Source organism: Periophthalmus magnuspinnatus, chromosome 8 (genome assembly GCF_009829125.3).
Source record: "Periophthalmus magnuspinnatus isolate fPerMag1 chromosome 8, fPerMag1.2.pri, whole genome shotgun sequence".
In the NCBI taxonomy this organism is placed as follows: domain Eukaryota; kingdom Metazoa; phylum Chordata; class Actinopteri; order Gobiiformes; family Gobiidae; genus Periophthalmus; species Periophthalmus magnuspinnatus.
In genome coordinates this window covers 19851511-19870312 of record NC_047133.1, presented here as the reverse complement: position 1 = coordinate 19870312, position 18802 = coordinate 19851511, and the positions used below count along the sequence as shown (strand labels likewise).

At 45.9% G+C, this 18802-nt stretch overlaps 1 protein-coding gene across 1 annotated transcript in view; it reads right to left on the bottom strand.

The window, feature by feature from the left end:
• Window positions 1-1478: 1478 nt before the first annotated feature.
• kcnh4a (potassium voltage-gated channel, subfamily H (eag-related), member 4a) overlaps window positions 1479-18802 on the bottom strand; it is a 57866-nt gene continuing 40542 nt past the window's right edge. Inside the window, exons 10-15 of the mRNA XM_055223799.1 lie at window positions 9154-9403; window positions 7644-7864; window positions 5140-5450; window positions 4108-4187; window positions 3552-3628; window positions 1479-2306 (exon numbers count right to left, since the gene is read on the bottom strand). Coding sequence (XP_055079774.1) covers window positions 1479-2306; window positions 3552-3628; window positions 4108-4187; window positions 5140-5450; window positions 7644-7864; window positions 9154-9403 — 1767 coding nt within the window. The remainder of the gene's footprint in view (window positions 2307-3551; window positions 3629-4107; window positions 4188-5139; window positions 5451-7643; window positions 7865-9153; window positions 9404-18802) is intronic.

Below are 18802 nucleotides of genomic sequence, written 5' to 3'. Positions count from 1 at the left end.
TTGGCCAAGTGATGCTTGTCCCCATGGAGATAAGTTTAAAGCCATATTGTAGAATATTCTATGCAAACAAAAATGAGCATAAGCAAGTGACCCACCACCTGAAAAGTTACAGAGTGCACCTTTTGTTGATGTTTTTATTACTCAAATATTACATTAAAATAAGAATAGGTAGGCCCCATTGTCCTAAGTAAAATTGGCAAATATTAACAGTCCTGTATTATGAAAAATGTACTCTTGTGAGCTTTCAGCCATGCTATGTTACCTCATCAGAAACATACCTTGTTGACTTTTGTTTCATTCATACATGTTTGAGTAACCCTTTGTTATTAGTCTGTCTACATCTCCAAAGCTCAAAACGCTCTGTTCCACCTTGTGATGTCATGAAGGCTGCAATAACCTTTTACCTTTCATTTAGTAGAAATTGGCAATTCCAGGCCTAAAATGATCAATATAATTCTAGTGAAGGCCTATGGAGTTTAAAAATACAGTGGAGCACTTCCTGTATTACCACATGACATCACAAGGCGGAACCGCATTTTTTCTCCTAAGAACTCCTAAATATGCATATGGTCTGTGTGTTAAACATGTGTGAATGAAACAAAACACAACTCCAGGTCTGTTTGTGAGGAAACAACATTATAACATAGATCAGAAAATAGTATAATGTGGGCCCTTTAAATAAATGAAAAAAATAAGGAACCTAATGAAATTTGGCCCAGGATTCAGTATTCTATAGAAAAATGTATGCACAACACATCACTTTGGCTCAACTGGCACATCAAGGCCACTGAAGCTGCTACATCAATAAGACTAGAATTTATGAGCAATTGAAAATCTGCATGTTAAGCCAGTCTGAAACTCCATAATTATGTAAACACTGCACAGAGACCTGTAAGCTATGACTGGAACACATCTCCCATAAGCACCAGTGAACACTTGAAAGTTCAGCCTTTTTTCAATGTAAAGAAATACATTCAAAATACTTCCACTAGGGAGCGCCAGTGCACCACATGAACCTGTTTATCAAAAGCTACCCAATATCCCATAGACCTATTTTATTTTAGACAAATACCGCAGTGATACATGAATAAAATCAGTGTATGGAATTTCCTGTAGCCATAGTTACCATTATGCCAAATCTCTCTCTCTCTCTCTCTCTCTCTCTCTCTCTCTCTCTCACACACACACACATTTTCTCCCACTAACCACTATGGCCCATTTTACTTCAACACAAGAAAAGAGGTTCAGCTCTTACTCCTCTAGATATTAAAACACAATTTAAAAGCCATGCATTCAAATTATAACGCAATACATTCTAAAAAGTCAAATTACTGGCAAACAAAATCATATAAATAGCTGTTGAAATGGAGTAGCCATGTCCACTGATTAAAAAAAAAAGCTAATATCAGTCGCTTGGATATTACACATTTTCATGCATGAATTATTTCACAAAATGACACTCAAAAATATAAAACATCTCAGTTCCCATCCAAGTTCAACAGCTTTGCGTTCGATCCATCCAACCCTGCCCCACTGTCCCCACTGGCCTCTGCACATCCCCGGTCACTCACCAGCCCCAACAGTGACCCCTGCGTTGCGTGTGCTTGGCTGGACCCTATCAGATTACTATTCCTTACTGGTCCAGGATTAGCTGTTACTTGGCTGTACCTTGCCCATGCCCCCCCTGTGGAGCTGAGCGGGCTAAACGCAGTATGGGCGTGAGTTTGTCCCATTGGCGTAAGTGTTGAATTAATTGGCGTTTGTGATCCTTGAGTTTCCGTATTGATGCTTAACGGCGAATGGTTACCGGGGGAACACATAGGCCGTGACGTACTCATAGTTGGGATAGTGATGTTGTTGTAGCCCATTTGCATTGGGTAGCTGTTAAAAGCAGAAGAAAGTAATGGCGGTCCTGTGTGTCTATGGCTAATATAGGGAGAGCTTGGGGTCGGTGATGAAAAACGGTGCGCTCTAGTCCCATCTCTATCGCTACAACACAAACATGGCGACATAAGCAGGTTCTGTCTGGAGGTGCTGAGCAAAGTGGGGCTCCTACTTTGGGCTGGGAGACCAGAGCAAGCCCATATATTTCGAGGAGGGTGCGGGATAGTGTCGTGGTGGAGGTGTAGGCCAGTGGAGATGCTCAGAGGGGAGGTGACAGTGGGAGGTGCCATCATTGGGACGCCACAGGAGAAAGCAGGGGCTGGGGCAGAGCAGTGGAAACTTGAACTGTGAGACTGGAGGAAGCGCATGATGTTCTGTAGCTCTTTGGCCAAGTTGGAGACTTCTTGGTTCAAATTAGTCACCTGGAAAAGAACATGATAAAAGGATAGAAGTAGTAAGTGATAGCTTAATCCTTGTTATCTTGGCCTATGACATCAGAGGTATAATACTCCTTGCAATAGACTGGACTGCATCAAATTGGAATGGACATCGCTAGGTCCTGTACTGATGGTAAATCAACTTTTCTTAAACTCTTTACTAAAATTACTAGTTTATTCTACAACAGTTATTGATATGTCAAAGCAACCTTCAATGTGAAACTAAGCACTCCACTGATGCTAAAGCCACAGTGTGTAACTTTCTAGTCAAAACATCCAACAAAACTCAAATAAAAGCATGTTTTCGTACCCGACTAGTCCAATTTTAAATTTTCCATAGAATATACTGGACCCTACAGGTTGCATAAAGTGGGACTGGCGGACAATCATCTCTGTTGGAAATGCCAGGATGGTCATGGTACATTTGTTCACATGCTCTGGAAGTGCCCAAGAGTTCAGGAATGTTGGTCATCTGATCATGCAGTTGTTGAGAGGGTATTTGGTAAGAACATCCCATTCTCTAACAGGCTTTACATTCAGGGGGCCCCCTAGATAAAGAGCTTTTGCCTGCATCTCTTTCACAGTGGGCCCAGTGAGTGGAAGGCCCTTTCAGTACCAGATTTTATTCATTGGCAAACTTCTCTCATTCAGCCAGCATGTCTAGAGAGACTACCTTACAGGCTTTTGAATGATTATAAGAGGAAGTGGTTACTTACTGGTCATACAATATATTCAATCAGTGGCATCTCCAGCTCAAGGTACCACCTCAGTCTGAATGCTATGATTATGCTTGTGATGCTATGATTATCTTATGTTTTGTTTGTATGGAATCCCTTGATGGTTATTCTCATTTATTCGTTTTTTGTTTTGTTTGATGTGATTTTACTTTTGTGTTAGAGATGTATGTTTATGTACAGTATTTACATTTAATCCACTTTATGATGCTTATCTGTAATTTGAGTTTGACCTAATATGGAACTCTTCTATTTGTTTATTTTAGTAAAAAGTTCAACTCACAAACTAAAAGCATGTTTTTTCATTGGTTGTTTTTTTTTAATTGGATTAAAACAGCAGTCTTTACTGTGGGCAGGCTTGCATCTCCACAAACCCGACTCTTATTTGACTTGCAGAAGGGCTTGTTTCAAAGGAAATGTTGTTGTTTGTTTGGATAGAATATTCTACAGTATGACATAAACCATATCTATCTCCAATGAGAATGAAATCCTGTACCTCTTTGCTGAGTTTGCTGATGTTCTGTCGGACCTCTTCAGTCTCCAGCAGCAGGCTCGTGTTCACCTCCTCAGGTGCTGAAGAAACGTGTGGAAAAATGAAACAGAGAAATCTTAAAGTGAAATTTCAGACACGTTTCAGACAAGTTTTGCAAAACAATTTAGTTGAGTTCAGAGGACAAAAGGTGTTGTTAAACATGCACTCAAAATCAGATTATTATCAGATTTGTTTTAAGTTATATGATTATTGAAATGCCATGTAAACCACAAAATCAGGGTGACAGTAGCTCAGTTGGTAGAATGTTTGTCCACTAATCCGAAGGTTGGTGGTTCAAATCCTGCCCTTGACATAAAAAAAAAGCATCAGTGGTAGGGCGGTCAGGTGAATGGTGCTGTCATGTCCTTGGGCAAGACCTTGAAGCAAGACCTTGAAGACTTGACATTATCCCCGTGATCCCCCGTGTTTCTTTCCCTCAGAATGATCACTTTAGAGTTTCCATGTCATTTAAATAATCTCAAAGTTCCAGAAATCAGATTAATTAAAGCCAAAGATGTACCTGTCGCGTTAGAACTCGCTTCACTCGGCTCCACGTTAAACTGAAACCTGTGTCCGTTGTCTTCTATCCCATCCACCACTCTGCAAAATCAATAACCCATTATGACATATCACCAGTAACAGTGTACATGTAGCAGACAGATGTATAAAAACGACCTATATCTTATTATGAAAGTCTCACAATATTATCACGTTGGTCAGGAACGTTTACAACATCAATACGCCACTCCACAGCTCTACAATACATCTGCAGCTGCATAACAAAATACTGTGCGAACTTCAGTACAGAGAATTGTTATTAAAGAAGACTTATGCAAAACTTACTTTCACAAGCTATTAATTGTATTTTATTAATTCTCCTCATCATGAGTGCTCAAAAATAAATAAATAATAATAATCCTGTTTTCAACTACCCCCTATCCCTGCCCATATTTTCCTAGTTCCAATTATAGGTTTAAAAATGCAGCATAGTCAAAACAAACAAGCAAACATAAGTGAAACATGCTTTTCTATGGTGAAATTCCATCAGTTCTACAGTTTTGAACAAGAAGTCAATTGGCTTGTTTCTAGTATTAAAGGCTCATATTACGCTATTTTCCGATCTATGTTATAATGTTGTTTCCTCATCACAAACACACCTGGTGTTGTGTTTTGTTTAACACACAAACCCTGCATATTTAGTCTGAGTTCTTCTCTCAAGCATAAAACACTCCACCTTGTGATGTCATGTGGTAAAACAGGAAGTGCTCCATACACCTGTTGCTATTAACTTCAAAACTATCACTTCCTGACATCACAAGGTGGAACAGAGCATTTTGAGCTTCGGAGATATAGGAGATATACACAGACTAATAATAAAGGGCTACTCAAAAATGTGTGAATGAAACAAAACTCAACTCCAGGTTTGTTTTTGAGGAGGTAACAGCATTATAACATGTCTCAAAGCTCATAAGAAAGAATTTTGCGTAATATAGGACCTTTAAACACCGATTCAGTTTCAAATTTCCCTAATAGCATCAGAACCAGAGTTTACCTTGGACTTAGGCTGAGTGGGCTGGCACAGGGCAGAGTTGGCATTAGCAGTTTTGAGGGCCGATAGGCAGGCTGAGTGTCTTTATCCACAGGAGATAGTTCTTCAAAGGTTTGGGGAATTGGACTACAGCCTCTGCCGTGCACCGGAGACCTGCAGAGGCGGAGGGCGGAGTTCTGGTGTAGCTCCGCACCCAGCAGAGTACTGTAACGGGTCTGACGTACAGGGCTGCCCACGCCTTTAAGCAGGGGGACGCTCCTCTGCTTTGAGTCCTCATCTCCGTCACATGCCTCAATGATAAAAGGCAGTTTGTGCTCCTGTGAAGAAATGCAATACAGTTTTGAATACAAAGGGAATGAATTGAGGGTTATGATATGAGATGGTATAGTCTCATTAATTTGAACCAAGAACATTTGAAATTCCATTAGACTCATTTCAAAAAGTGATGTCATGTAGCTTAAGTTGGATTTTATGTAGTAAACAAATAAACTTTCAAATCAAATATTAACTTTTTATTACTGGTAATTGTAATGTTAATTTGTTCTGATCTCCAGAAAACATCTGGTACCACCCACAGACTGTATATGTAAATAGACATAGCTAAACTGCTAGCTGCTGCGTTCCAAATAGGAGGGGAGCATGGGCATACTTCCGGCTCCATCGATTCTGTGTCCAATTCACTTTCTATTGAAAAACTGTCACTGCTCTCTCCGTAGCTGCAACTCTCAGGCTCGTCATTTTGGTCTTAAAATGTTCATGTTAACCTGCTTTATATAATTCTGGTATTTTTATTTCACTATTGTGTCCACAAATCAAGATATGACCATTGGTAACAGACAAATCAAGAGCCATCTTTCCCCAAAGACTCTCCTGCACGTGTTAGCAACAGGTTTGATTGACAGCGTTGCTAAGCACCCGCTCCCTGCTAAACCTAGACTTGTGCAAATACACCCGAGTACACACGGTCTACGTCGCACATACCTGAGACCCCTGCGGTGACCATGGAGACCTGCCTCCCTGAAGAAACACAGGAAACAACACACACTCAACTCTTTCTATCTTTAGACAATGTGTGGGACTTTGAATGAGATAAAGCAACTGCAGTTTGAAACATGTATCTTCATCAAATGCATAACTGAAAGAATAGTTAAAGCCACACTGTTTAACTTTTCTGGTGTGGGGTCTGCCTCCTGCTGCTCTCCATGGTGATGTGATAGCTTTGCCTGAAATGTTACAGTGTGACATTAAACCTATCTAGCTTTTCTAACAACAAGTTTGTTTATTGCTCAAAAATATATTGAAAAAATGCATTCGTATAGTGAGCGTGATCTCCTCTCCACATATCTGACCTGTAACTTGACTTTTACACGTTTAATTCCATGCTGTGGAATATTCCAGACAAAGCAATCACATCTCCATGGAGACAGACAAGGCCCATGAAGTATAATTATGAACCTTTCAAAATTGTCAAACTAGAAAAAACATTGTAATTTTGTTAATAATTGTGTTGTAACCTGTCACATTATACTAATTGTTCTAAGCTATGGTGCAAACTCGTGCTCCAAAATACTCTCATTAGAACAAAGACGAGCTGGAACAAAGACACGCCTAATCATGTCATTTACTCCAAGTCTAAAAATACATTTCTTTCATCAACATCACTCATTACCGGTGTTTCATAATAGTTATATAAAAAACAAGAGAATAGACGATTAAACAACCTCGCACCTGGACTTACAGGTTTGAATTCAGACTCGGACTTGAGGACAGCTCTCAAATCCTGATATTGCAGACTTCTCTTTATCTGCTTTCAAAAATGTTTTAAAATTGTGGTTTTAGGTTCAGGTTAACGTAAAGCTGCCATCTGCGACCAACTCTGCGACCAACTCGACCCTGCTGTATTTTTACACATACTTCCAGTCAAAAGTTTGGACACTCCTCCTCATTCAGTGTTTTGTTTTTTGTTGTGTTGACTGTTACTACATTTTGTATGCACATGGAAGACATTAAAATACAGACAGAATGACAGATATATGGAATTATGTGGCAAAGAAAAAAGTGAAATATTCAAATTCTTTAAAGTAGTCAGCCTTTGCTTTGTTGACACTGATGCAAACCCTTGGCCTTTTGTTAACAAGCTTCATAATGAGGTCCCCTGAACAACTTTTCACTTAAAATGCCAAGTGTCGAAACCGTGATCAAAGAAAAGGGTAAAGGTTATTTCAAAAAATCTAAAATTTAAAACAAGTTTTGAGTTATTTTGAGTTTTTTGTTTGTTCACCCAATATGTCCACCCATAGTTTTGATGCCTTCAGTGAGAATCTCCAATGTAAACAGTCATGAAAATAAAGAAAAAAAAAAAACATGAAAGCAAAAGTGTATCCAAACTTTTAACTGGTTGTGTATCTCCGCTAGATGCCATTTACGTTACTTCAGTCTGACAGTGTGCCAGACAGAAGAAGACCAGGTGAGTCTGAACCTGTCTGCCCTGTCGTATGCTCTAATACCCTTACCTCAGTGTTGGCTGGCTCCCTCAGGTTGTAGGTGAGGTTGTGGTGTATATCAGAGCTGAAGCGGGTCCCATACTCCGGGTACAGTCTGAGCACCTCCCTCAGGGCCTTCACACTGATGTACTGCAGATCACAATACGTCAGAGCCTTCACGTCTGCGTTGGTTTTTATCACCTGCTCCTGCTCCGGGAGGTCGGCCCCAATCAGGTCACCTTTCCCTGGACACAGAGGGTCAGGGTGAGGGATCAGGAGTCAAAACAAATGCAAGGATTGTCATAATAACATTGAGGTTAATTCATAGGAGGGGCATTTTGAACACACATTCCCAGTTGAAATTTGCACATGCAAACACTATTTAAAACATATTCACTTTAGATAATCATTCTCTAGCTCTCCCTTTGGCTCCGATTTTGAAACGATTCTACAGCAGTGATATGTATTAACTGCTTTTGTGTTAGAAAAAGATGCCAACTTTTCTATCAATAAAAAGTTTGTTTTATTCACACATGTTTAACAAACAAACAATGTATATTTAGGCTAAGTTCTTCTCTCAAAGAGAAAACACTCTGCTCCACCTTGAGATGTCATATAGTAATACAGGTGCTCCACTGTTTTTAAACTCCGTACAATCATTGGATCATTTCGGCCCTGGAGTTGCCAACTTCTACTGAACAAAAGGTAAAATGTAGCTGTTGATTTGAAGACTACTGCTTCATGATATCACAAGGTGGAACAGAGCATTTTGAGCTTTGGAGATGTATACACATTAATAATAAAAGGAGTGCTCAGACATGTGTGGATGAAATAAAACACAATTTTGAGTATGTTTTTGACAAGGTAACAACTTTATAATGTTGCTTAAACCTCACAAGAGTCAATTTTGTGTAATATAGAACCTTTAAGTAGAAGCGATACCTTGGATTTGTATAGTGTCAAGACGTTCAGAGCTTTTTACCTTGCATTACTCATTCACTCCAGATTTCATGCTGCTATTATAGCCACAGCTGCCCTGGGACAGACAGACAGACAGAAGCGAGGCTGCCAATCTGCATTACCTCCCACCACCAAGCACCATGACTCACTCACACATCTCGTTCATACAAGGCCAATGCAGGTGAAGTGTTTAACCTGAGAACACAACAACAGAATGCACTACTAAAACCACTCAGATGTGACCCTTTCTTAATGTAATGCAGTGTAGATCATTGTCTCTCTTACTCTCTCATTGACTTCTTCTTGTCTGAAGCTAAGCAGGGTTAGGCCTGGTTAGTACGTAGCTGAGAGAACACTGGGAATACCAAGTCCTACAGTGACTTACTCTAGTGCCATTGTGTCCTTAGGCAAGACACCAAACTCGCCAAGTATGAACGTGATATTGTGTGAGTGAGGTAGATTCCAGTGGTCTCCCCTCCATGTACTAACCAGGACCAACCCTGCGTAGCTTCAGGAATCAGATTCGATTGGAACTCTCAAAGAGGTACAGCAGGTATTAGATTGTTGGACTGACCCAGGATGGCGAGCACCATCCCGTCCCGCAGCACCTCGAGGGAGCCAGCGCACACGTAGTAGTTGGCCTGGAGAGCGTCGCCATGGCGAATGAGGTACTCCCCCGGTGCACAGAAGGAGGTCTTAATGTGCAGAGACAGGGAGCGCAGGCACCCCCTACTGGCCCGCTCGAACACGGGCAGCTGCAGGATGTCTTTGTTCAGGTGCATGGCGATGTCGGCACGCAACTCGTCAGGGAAGTCATGGAGGAGCTGAAAGAAACGGGAGTGGAAAGAGTGATTTATGACTAAAAGGGTAGAGAAAAGACATAGAAGAATGTTACGCAAACACTCTTCTGTGTCCCCTATGTCCCGTTGGTTCTGTCATTTTAGACCTGGTTTAGTCTTGTGTCATTTAACCCTATTTAGGCCTGATATCATAAGTGGAGTCATTCACCATTGGTTATTTTTAAATAGACAGGATTGTTTTTAGAGTTTAGATTTTAAGAGTTAGATTAATCATTATTTATCAACGCATGGCCGTGTCTCAATTCGCCAAATGCACCTTTTGAAGGGTCCCTTCGAAGTACTCTTCAAAGTGTAGTTTGAAGGTTCCGGTCGAGAATCTGCCCTCCTCAGTGTAGCCGCCATCTTGCTGAAGTGGGACAGGCCTACACCACAGACCGCACTTCCACCAAATACGCACGGGGTTTCCCTGCTAGCTGTTATGTGCTATGGCACGTCTAGAATGTGTGCTTATGGACAATTTAGCACTATTAGATGAGAAAATAAACAATGAGAACAATAAAATGCACTGTTGAAGCTAAGCAATTTCAAGGATATAAAAATATTTTATTTTTGTACTTAATAAAGTGTGGTGCTGTGATTTGAGTATTGTATGAGACGTCCCCGCTGTCCTCATTTGCCTTCGTGCGAACATTGCACTGCAAAAACCACAGATGGACTTTTATTTATTTTTGGTTATATTGCAAATACAGATTTGTTATGTTACAATTAAATGTGAATGCTATTTTCCATGATTAAGAGTAATGGTTCATTACAATGCTATTCAGTACATTTTTAAAAGGTGCTGTATTGTAAAAGTAGAGTTTACTGTAGTTTATGGTTATACATGTTTAATTGGCTTTTTTGTTGAATATGCTTTTATGGGATATATTGTTTACATCTCAGGATTATAAGCTATACTGAAAACATTTATTTGAAGAATATGATTGATAAAACAATTGTTAATGTTAAAGTGGTAGTTTTAAACCACTGACTTTAATAGTACGGCCATAATAAGCTAGAAATACAAACTCTATAGTAATAGCCGTGTTCTCCATAGACTAGGTTTTAGAGTGGACCTTGGAACTGGATTTCTCCCTGACGCCGGCGAGCCTTCCTGTTTCAACTGAATGAAACTGAACCAAAGTTTGGCCTTCTGAGAGAGCAGGCTGTTCTTCCACTACTACAGACAATTGGAGTGTGGTAGGACGGTACCACACTGCTGGGAAGACTTTACATAATCTGAGCTCAGATAGGGACACTGAGGTACGTTTTTGTTTTGGAAGTAAATGTTACTGTTAATGTTATGTGTTTATTCTGTCCAATACAATTCACCTAAGATTTTTCTGTGGCTCCAGTAATTCTTTCTTTTTTGGCTCTAGCTTTTGCCTTATAATCCTCCTTCAAAATCTTCTTCTTCTTCTTCTAATTATTTCCGGCAGGCTGTACGCAAACAAAGCGTAATGCTGCCACCTCCAGGTTGGGTCAGTTTACATCAGTTGTCTTAGATTTTATGGTAGAGCCCAGTGGAGAACAGGAATCTTATTATCACCTTATCAATTACATACAACATTTTCGATTCAGAAAAGATAGTAGCTATTGAAAATGTTTTTAGTCCTAACTCTGTCAATTTAATGAATAAGCTTCTTCTTTCTTTTGCATGGACCTGGCAAAATAAAAGCACATGTTTAACCGTCTCTGACTGCCCACAACTACACATTCCACTAGGATGCTTTTTAATAACTTTAAGGCACTCTGCCAGCCCACAATGCCCCAGCCTGAGTCTTGTTATAATCATTTGGTCTTTGCGGTTACCCATTAGTGACAGCCTTTTGTTCTTTATGGAGGGTTGACAGCTAAAATAGTCCCTACCCCTTGGATCACTTTCCAACTCACGCTGCCACATATGGTCACCAATGCTTTTAAATATGCTAATGCACTATAGCTTCCCCAAAGGAGCGTTAATATCTATTGTTTCCCTCTTAAGAGCTTCTTCGGCTAACTTATCTGCAATTTCATTGCCATTGCCATCCCTTCTGACTGTATCCGTTGTAGTGAGGACAGTACCTCTAACACCAGATCTGGACGGGCTGCCTTCGTGAGTTCTTTCGTTATGGCTTGAAGTGCTGCTGCTTGCCCAAGACAAAAAATAAATAAAAAATCTGAATATATGCAACCAACCCTAGGTTTATTCTCCTCAATCCATATCAGAGCCCACCAAATGGCGAGAAGCTCGGCCAAAAAAATAGAAAGAGAATCACTCCCTCGACAACTACACCTGTACTCAGTATTCATGACATACACTCCAAATCCTGTCTGCTTAGAGCCTGGGTCTTTTGACCCGTCTGTGAAGATATGAACTATATTCCCTTTGTTTTCAGTAATAAACTCACTCACTTGTCTGCTTGTTAGACTCTTATCCATTCCTAAGAAATCCAATTGGACTTAAGGTTCAGGCATCCTCCAAAAACTATACCTATAACATTGTTTACAAGGCCTTCCTTTTTAACAATTCCTTTGATACGATACAAAAAATTGCACTTATCCTCTCTCTTTCCAAACTCTCAAAAGTCATTTAACAGACATTTTGCAGCCAAGTCATTATTAAGCCCTGCCAACCTAGCCCAATACTGAAGTCCCAGTTTTTGTCTTCTAATATACAATGGGGACTCCCCAGTCTCAACTAAAAGTGCCAGAATAGGAGTAGTCCTAAAAGCTCCTCAAAGATCATGAAATTACTCTTTGACACCGATATCTTAAACCCCCACTTGTTGGCCCATTGCACTATATGATCTAAAGCCTCCTGGGTACAATTCATTAAAAATAGTCTTTCCCCGCCTCCAAATGGCACCATCGTCCGTAAACAAGGACCTGCCAAATCTAGGGTCAACTTTCTGAAAAATATAATTTATCATAACATTAAATAGAACTGGGTTGATTACAGAGCCCTGAAGAGTACCGTTCATGATGTCTGCAACTTCAGATAGATCCCCTTTTATTCTAACTTGAATTGACCTATTACTTAAAAAGTCTTTAATCCACAGAAACATCCTGCCCCAAATATACAGCTTTATCAGTAAACCCTCTCTCCACATACTATTGTAGGCCTTTTCTATATCCAGAAACACTGCTACTACTGCCTCCTTATTTATTTGTCGTAACGGTGCGGATAGGACCAAAGGATGCAGACCAGAGCAGTTTTAACAGTGTTTATTTACAGCGGTGAAAATGCAGTCTTTATACAGGTCACAAGAGCAGGTACAGGAACCGGGGAGCGGGAGACGGGTCAGGCGGGTGCGGTGCAGGTAGAGGCGGGCAGGACAGGACCAGGACGGGGATAGAAGCAGGTGCGGTACCAGGGCAGGCGGATCAGACGAAGACCAGAGCGGGGAGCGGGTGACAAACCAGAGACCAGGACCGGACAGGAGACGAGACGAGCAGGAGATGAGACGAGCAGGAGACGAGACGAGCAGGAGACGAGACGAGCAGGAGACAAGACGAGCTGGAAGCGATACCGGGACTGGAACGTGGCGGCAGGAGCTGGGCGAGTAGAGGCAGGAATCTGGAGGGTGCATAAATCCAAATGAGCATTTGCCGGAAAATACCATATAACAAAGCTTAGCAAGAAACATTCACGTTTTACACGCGGACGGTCTGGCACCGAGTGTAGACTGCCAAGCCTTCTTGTACTCAGCAGCAGGTGGTGGTGATTAGGCTGATGCACCCCAGGTGTGCACGGGAGGAGTCAGGCACTCCACCCAGCTCCAGACACACAGGTAGGGGAGGGGGAGAGAGCACGGGAGGACAGGGAAAACTGACATCATGACAGTACCCCCCCCCTAAGGTCCACCTCCTGGTGGACCCCCAGGCTTGTCAGGATGAGCGCGGTGGAAGTCTCTCACCATGTCGGGATCCAGAATGCGTGCCCTGGGCACCCAGGATCGCTCCTCCGGACCGTAACCCTCCCAATCGACGAGGTACTGGAGGCCCCTACCACGGCGACGAACGTCAATCAGGCGGCGGACGGTGAACGCCGGGTGGCCGTCAATGACTCGGGCGGGCGGTGGGGGATCGGCCGGAGGGCACAGGTCGCTGGTCCGGACTGGTTTAACCTGGGAGACGTGAAAGGTCGGATGAATCCGGAGAGACGGGGGTAACTGGAGGCGCACCGCCGATGGATTTATGATCCTCATGATCTTAAACGGTCCCAGGAATCGGGGGGACAGCTTACGGGAGTCCGTCTTCAGCGGGACCGTCTTGGCGGAGAGCCAAACCATCTGGCCAGGTTGGTATACGGGCGCCGGGACACGGTGGCGATCGGCCGTCGCCTTAGTGCGCGCTCCAGCCCGAAGAAGGGCCGCCCTGGCCTTCTTCCAGATCCGGCGACAGCGCTGGAGATGGCGCTGAACAGACGGGACGGCGAGGTCCCTCTCCTCCGTGGGAAAGAGAGGGGGTTGATATCCCAGCGATGCCTCGAAGGGGGACATACCAGTGGCGGAACTCACGAGGGAGTTGTGAGCGTACTCTATCCAGGGTAGGTGAGTACTCCAGGTCGCGGGGTTGGCGGAGGCTGTGCACCGTAGGGCCGACTCCAGGTCTTGGTTGGCCCGCTCCGTCTGCCCATTAGATTGTGGATGGAACCCGGACGTGAGGCTAACCGTGGCCCCCAAACTGTCGCAGAAAGACCGCCATACCTGAGAGGTGAATTGGGTCCCTCTGTCGGACACGATGTCCACCGGGATGCCGTGGAGTCGGAAGACATGACTGGTCAGCTGGTCGGCAGTTTCTTTGGCTGTGGGGAGCTTAGGCAGGGCAACGAAATGGGCGGCCTTGGAGAAGCGGTCCACAATGGTGAGAACCACCGTGTTCCCCTGGGAAGGGGGAAGGCCCGTCACGAAGTCCAAGGCGATGTGGGACCAAGGGCGACGAGGAACTGGGAGAGGATGCAAGAGACCAGAAGGGGGTGAGTGGGAGGCCTTGGCCCGAGCACATACCTGGCAGGCGGCGACATAAGCCCGGGTGTCTGTGTCCATCGTGGGCCACCAGAAGCGTCTCCTGAGGAGGGAGAGAGAGCGACCGGCACCAGGATGGCAGGCGAAACGGGAGGCATGGACCCACTGGAGCACCTGAGACCGGACAGAATCGGGAACAAACAGTTTACCTGGAGGGCCGTTACCTGGGTCGGGGTCGTTGGTCTGGGCCTCTCGGACGGTGTCCTCGATATCCCAATGGACCGCGGCCACCACACACGAGGAGGGGATAATTGTTTCTGCGGTGACCGGGCTATCCTCCAGGGCGAACTGGCGGGAGAGGGCATCTGGTTTGACGTTCCGAGATCCGGGGCGGTAGGTGAGGAGAAAGTTGAAGCGGCTGAAGAAGAGGGACCAACGAGCTTGACGGGGATTGAGGCGCCTGGCGGACTGGATGTACTCCAAGTTTTTATGGTCGGTCCAGACGATGAATGGTTGCTCCGCCCCTTCGAGCCAGTGGCGCCACTCCTCCAAGGCCAGCTTTACGGCAAGGAGCTCCCGATCCCCCACATCATAATTGACCTCGGCCGAGGACAATCGCCGGGAAAAGAAGGCGCAGGGACAGAGGCGGTTGTGGGGGTCGAACCTCTGCGAAAGCACGGCCCCCACTCCCGAGTCGGAGGCGTCGACCTCCACGATGAATTGCCGTGAAGGGTCGGGCTGGTGCAGGATGGGAGCGGAGGTAAATAGTCTCTTAAGCTTCTCGAAGGCTGTCTGCGCCTCAGGAGACCAGGCAAACGGCAAAGCAGGAGAGGTGAGTTTAGTTAAGGGCGAGATAACCCTACTAAAATCCCGGATGAAACGTCTATAAAAATTGGCAAAGCCGATAAATCTCTGGAGCTGTCTCCGGCTGGTAGGAACGGGCCACTCAGTGACAGCCTGGATCTTTTCAGGGTCAGCTCTTACTTGGCCCCGCCCCACAATGAAGCCCAAAAAGCTGACCTCCTCTGCGTGAAACTCGCATTTCTCAGCTTTCACGAACAGTTTATTCTCGAGGAGGCGCTGGAGAACCTGGCGAACGTGCTGATGATGCTCCTGGGGGGACCGCGAGAAAATCAAGATGTCATCCAAGTAAACAAAGACGAATCGGTTAAGGAAATCACGGAGCACATCGTTGATGAGGGCTTGGAATACGGCAGGGGCGTTGGTGAGACCGAAGGGCATAACCAAGTATTCGAAATGTCCCAGGGGTGTCTTGAAGGCCGTCTTCCATTCGTCTCCCTCCCTGATGCGCACCAGGTGGTACGCATTCCGCAAATCCAACTTTGAGAAGATGGTCGCACCGTGGAGGGGCGTAAATGCCGAGTCCAGTAAGGGAAGCGGGTATTTATTCTTTACGGTTATATTGTTCAGACCCCGGTAATCAATGCAAGGCCGCAGGGATTTGTCCTTCTTAGCCACAAAGAAGAACCCCGCTCCCACGGGTGAAGTGGACGGGCGGATGATTCCGGCAGCCAGGGACCCACGGATATAGTCCTCCATTGACTCGCGTTCAGGTTTAGACAGGTTATATAGCCTGCTAGATGGTAGTGGGGCACCCGGCAGGAGGTCAATGGCGCAGTCATATGGACGGTGGGGCGGTAAAGAGAGGGCCTTGCTCTTGCTAAAAACCTCCCCCAGGTCGTGATATTCAGCAGGCACCGAGGACAGATTGGGGGTGTCTGGGGACGGATCAGCGACAGGAACGGACCTCCCGGCCGGAGGGAGGGCGGACCGAAGGCACTTGGCGTGGCAATCGGGACTCCAGCCCGAAACTCCGCCCCTGGCCCAATCGAAAACAGGGTTGTGGGCGCGTAGCCAGGGGTAACCAAGGACCAGAGGAGAAGCGGAGGAGGACAGGACATGAAACTGACGGTTCTCTTGGTGGTTGCCGGACAGAATCACGGTGACAGGTTCTGTGATGTGAGTGATGTGCCCCAGAAAACGTCCATTGAGCCCCTGGGCATTTAAGGGGCGTTCGAGGGGCTCCAGGTAGACCCCGAGCTGCTCCGCGACTTGGGCATCAATAAAGTCCCTCTCAGCCCCGGAGTCGATAAGGGCGGAAACGCATAAGGTCTCTGTGCGAACGCACAGGGTGGCGCTGAGCCGCAGTCTATTAGAAGAGTCCAGGATGTGTTGCTCGCCCACCAGTACTCCCAGTGCTACTGGTGGGCCCCCCCTTTTGGCCGAACTGGGCAAGTGACCACATAATGTCCGCGCTCACCGCAGTAGAGGCAAGCCCCGGCCAGACGACGCCTCCGTTGACGCTCCTCGGCCGACACAAGGGTCCTGTCGAGTTGCATGGGCTCATCCGGCGGGGGCGGGGCAGCGCGTGGCTCCGGCGGGACCGGTGACCGGCGTCTCTCTCGGCGACGAGCCCGTAGGCGGTTGTCTATACGGTGAGTGAGGGAGATGAGGGTCCGCAGGTCGGGGGGTTCGTCCCGGGAAACCAATTCATCTTTCAAAGTCTCGTTCAGGCCCCGCACAAACACAGCCCGCAGCGCGCTGTCCGTCCAGTCCAGCTCCGCCGCATGTGTCCAGAATTCAATGGAATAATCCGCTACCGTCCTGGAGCCCTGGCTGAGAGTCAATAACCGGGAGGCAGCATTGTCCTGGTAGTGCGGGTGGTCAAACACCAGCTTAAACGTGGACACAAATTCATTAAAATCCAGGCTATCCACAGACGTCTTCATTAGGCGCGCCTCTGCCCACTGGAGAGCTCTGCCCCGGAGTAATCCACATATATATCGGATCTTGGTGGCCCCCGAGCTGAAACGAGAAGGGCATTGCTGGAACATGAACTCGCACTGGAACAGGAATCCGCGACAGAGGTGAGGTTGTCCAGCATACGGCTCCGGATCCGTGCCTCTCGGCTCCGGGAGGCGTGGCGGCGCTCCAGCTGCAGCAGGCGGGGTGACGAGGAGCGCGGCCACCTGGTGGTTAAGCTGTGCCACCTGCTGGGACAATGTCTGATTTAGCTCCAATAGAGTTCGAATGGATTGTTCATGCTGACCCAGCACCGCCTCGGGGTGAGAGTGCGTCAGGCGGCGCGTCTGGTCCGGATCTGAGCCTGCTTGGTCCATAGTGGCCAGACCGTTCTGTCGTAACGGTGCGGATAGGACCAAAGGATGCAGACCAGAGCAGTTTTAACAGTGTTTATTTACAGCGGTGAAAATGCAGTCTTTATACAGGTCACAAGAGCAGGTACAGGAACCGGGGAGCGGGAGACGGGTCAGGCGGGTGCGGTGCAGGTAGAGGCGGGCAGGACAGGACCAGGACGGGGATAGAAGCAGGTGCGGTACCAGGGCAGGCGGATCAGACGAAGACCAGAGCGGGGAGCGGGTGACAAACCAGAGACCAGGACCGGACAGGAGACGAGACGAGCAGGAGATGAGACGAGCAGGAGACGAGACGAGCAGGAGACGAGACGAGCAGGAGACAAGACGAGCTGGAAGCGATACCGGGACTGGAACGTGGCGGCAGGAGCTGGGCGAGTAGAGGCAGGAATCTGGAGGGTGCATAAATCCAAATGAGCATTTGCCGGAAAATACCATATAACAAAGCTTAGCAAGAAACATTCACGTTTTACACGCGGACGGTCTGGCACCGAGTGTAGACTGCCAAGCCTTCTTGTACTCAGCAGCAGGTGGTGGTGATTAGGCTGATGCACCCCAGGTGTGCACGGGAGGAGTCAGGCACTCCACCCAGCTCCAGACACACAGGTAGGGGAGGGGGAGAGAGCACGGGAGGACAGGGAAAACTGACATCATGACATTATTATAGCGCGCCTTATGTCTTGATCAAGCACTCCTAAGGAATCCATTGTGTTTCTCCCTACTCTAAAACCATTTTGATAATTTGTGAAAAAAACGCCAACTTCTAAGGTATAGACAAATCTATTAGTCACCATTCTCTCCATCACCTTACACATCACCGACGTTAAAGCTATGGGTCTATAAGATGAAGGAGAGGAGGGATCCTTACCGGGCTTAACTATCGGTATTACAATGGCATGCTTCCAGCTCTTTGGTAATGTCCCTGTCTCCCAGATGTAATTAAAAAGTACCAAGACCTCCTCCAGTACCTCCTCATCCAAATGCTGTAAAAGTGTATAGGTCACTCTATCTTAGCCCGGTGAGGTGTTAGCTCCAGCTTGAATGGCCTCTCGCAGCTCCTTAAATGAGAAGTACTTGTTTATAAAACTCTCCGGGTCTGGCCTACCTGTTAATTTCCATCCTTCCTCCCGCAAAACGTCCTCTTTCAATTTGAGACTTTCTAAGCTTAAAGAATACAAATTATGCACACTCTGGAAAGCTTTCACACACATATCTGCTTTTTCTTTGTTAGAAACATCCTCTCTGCTCTCATCCTTTAACAC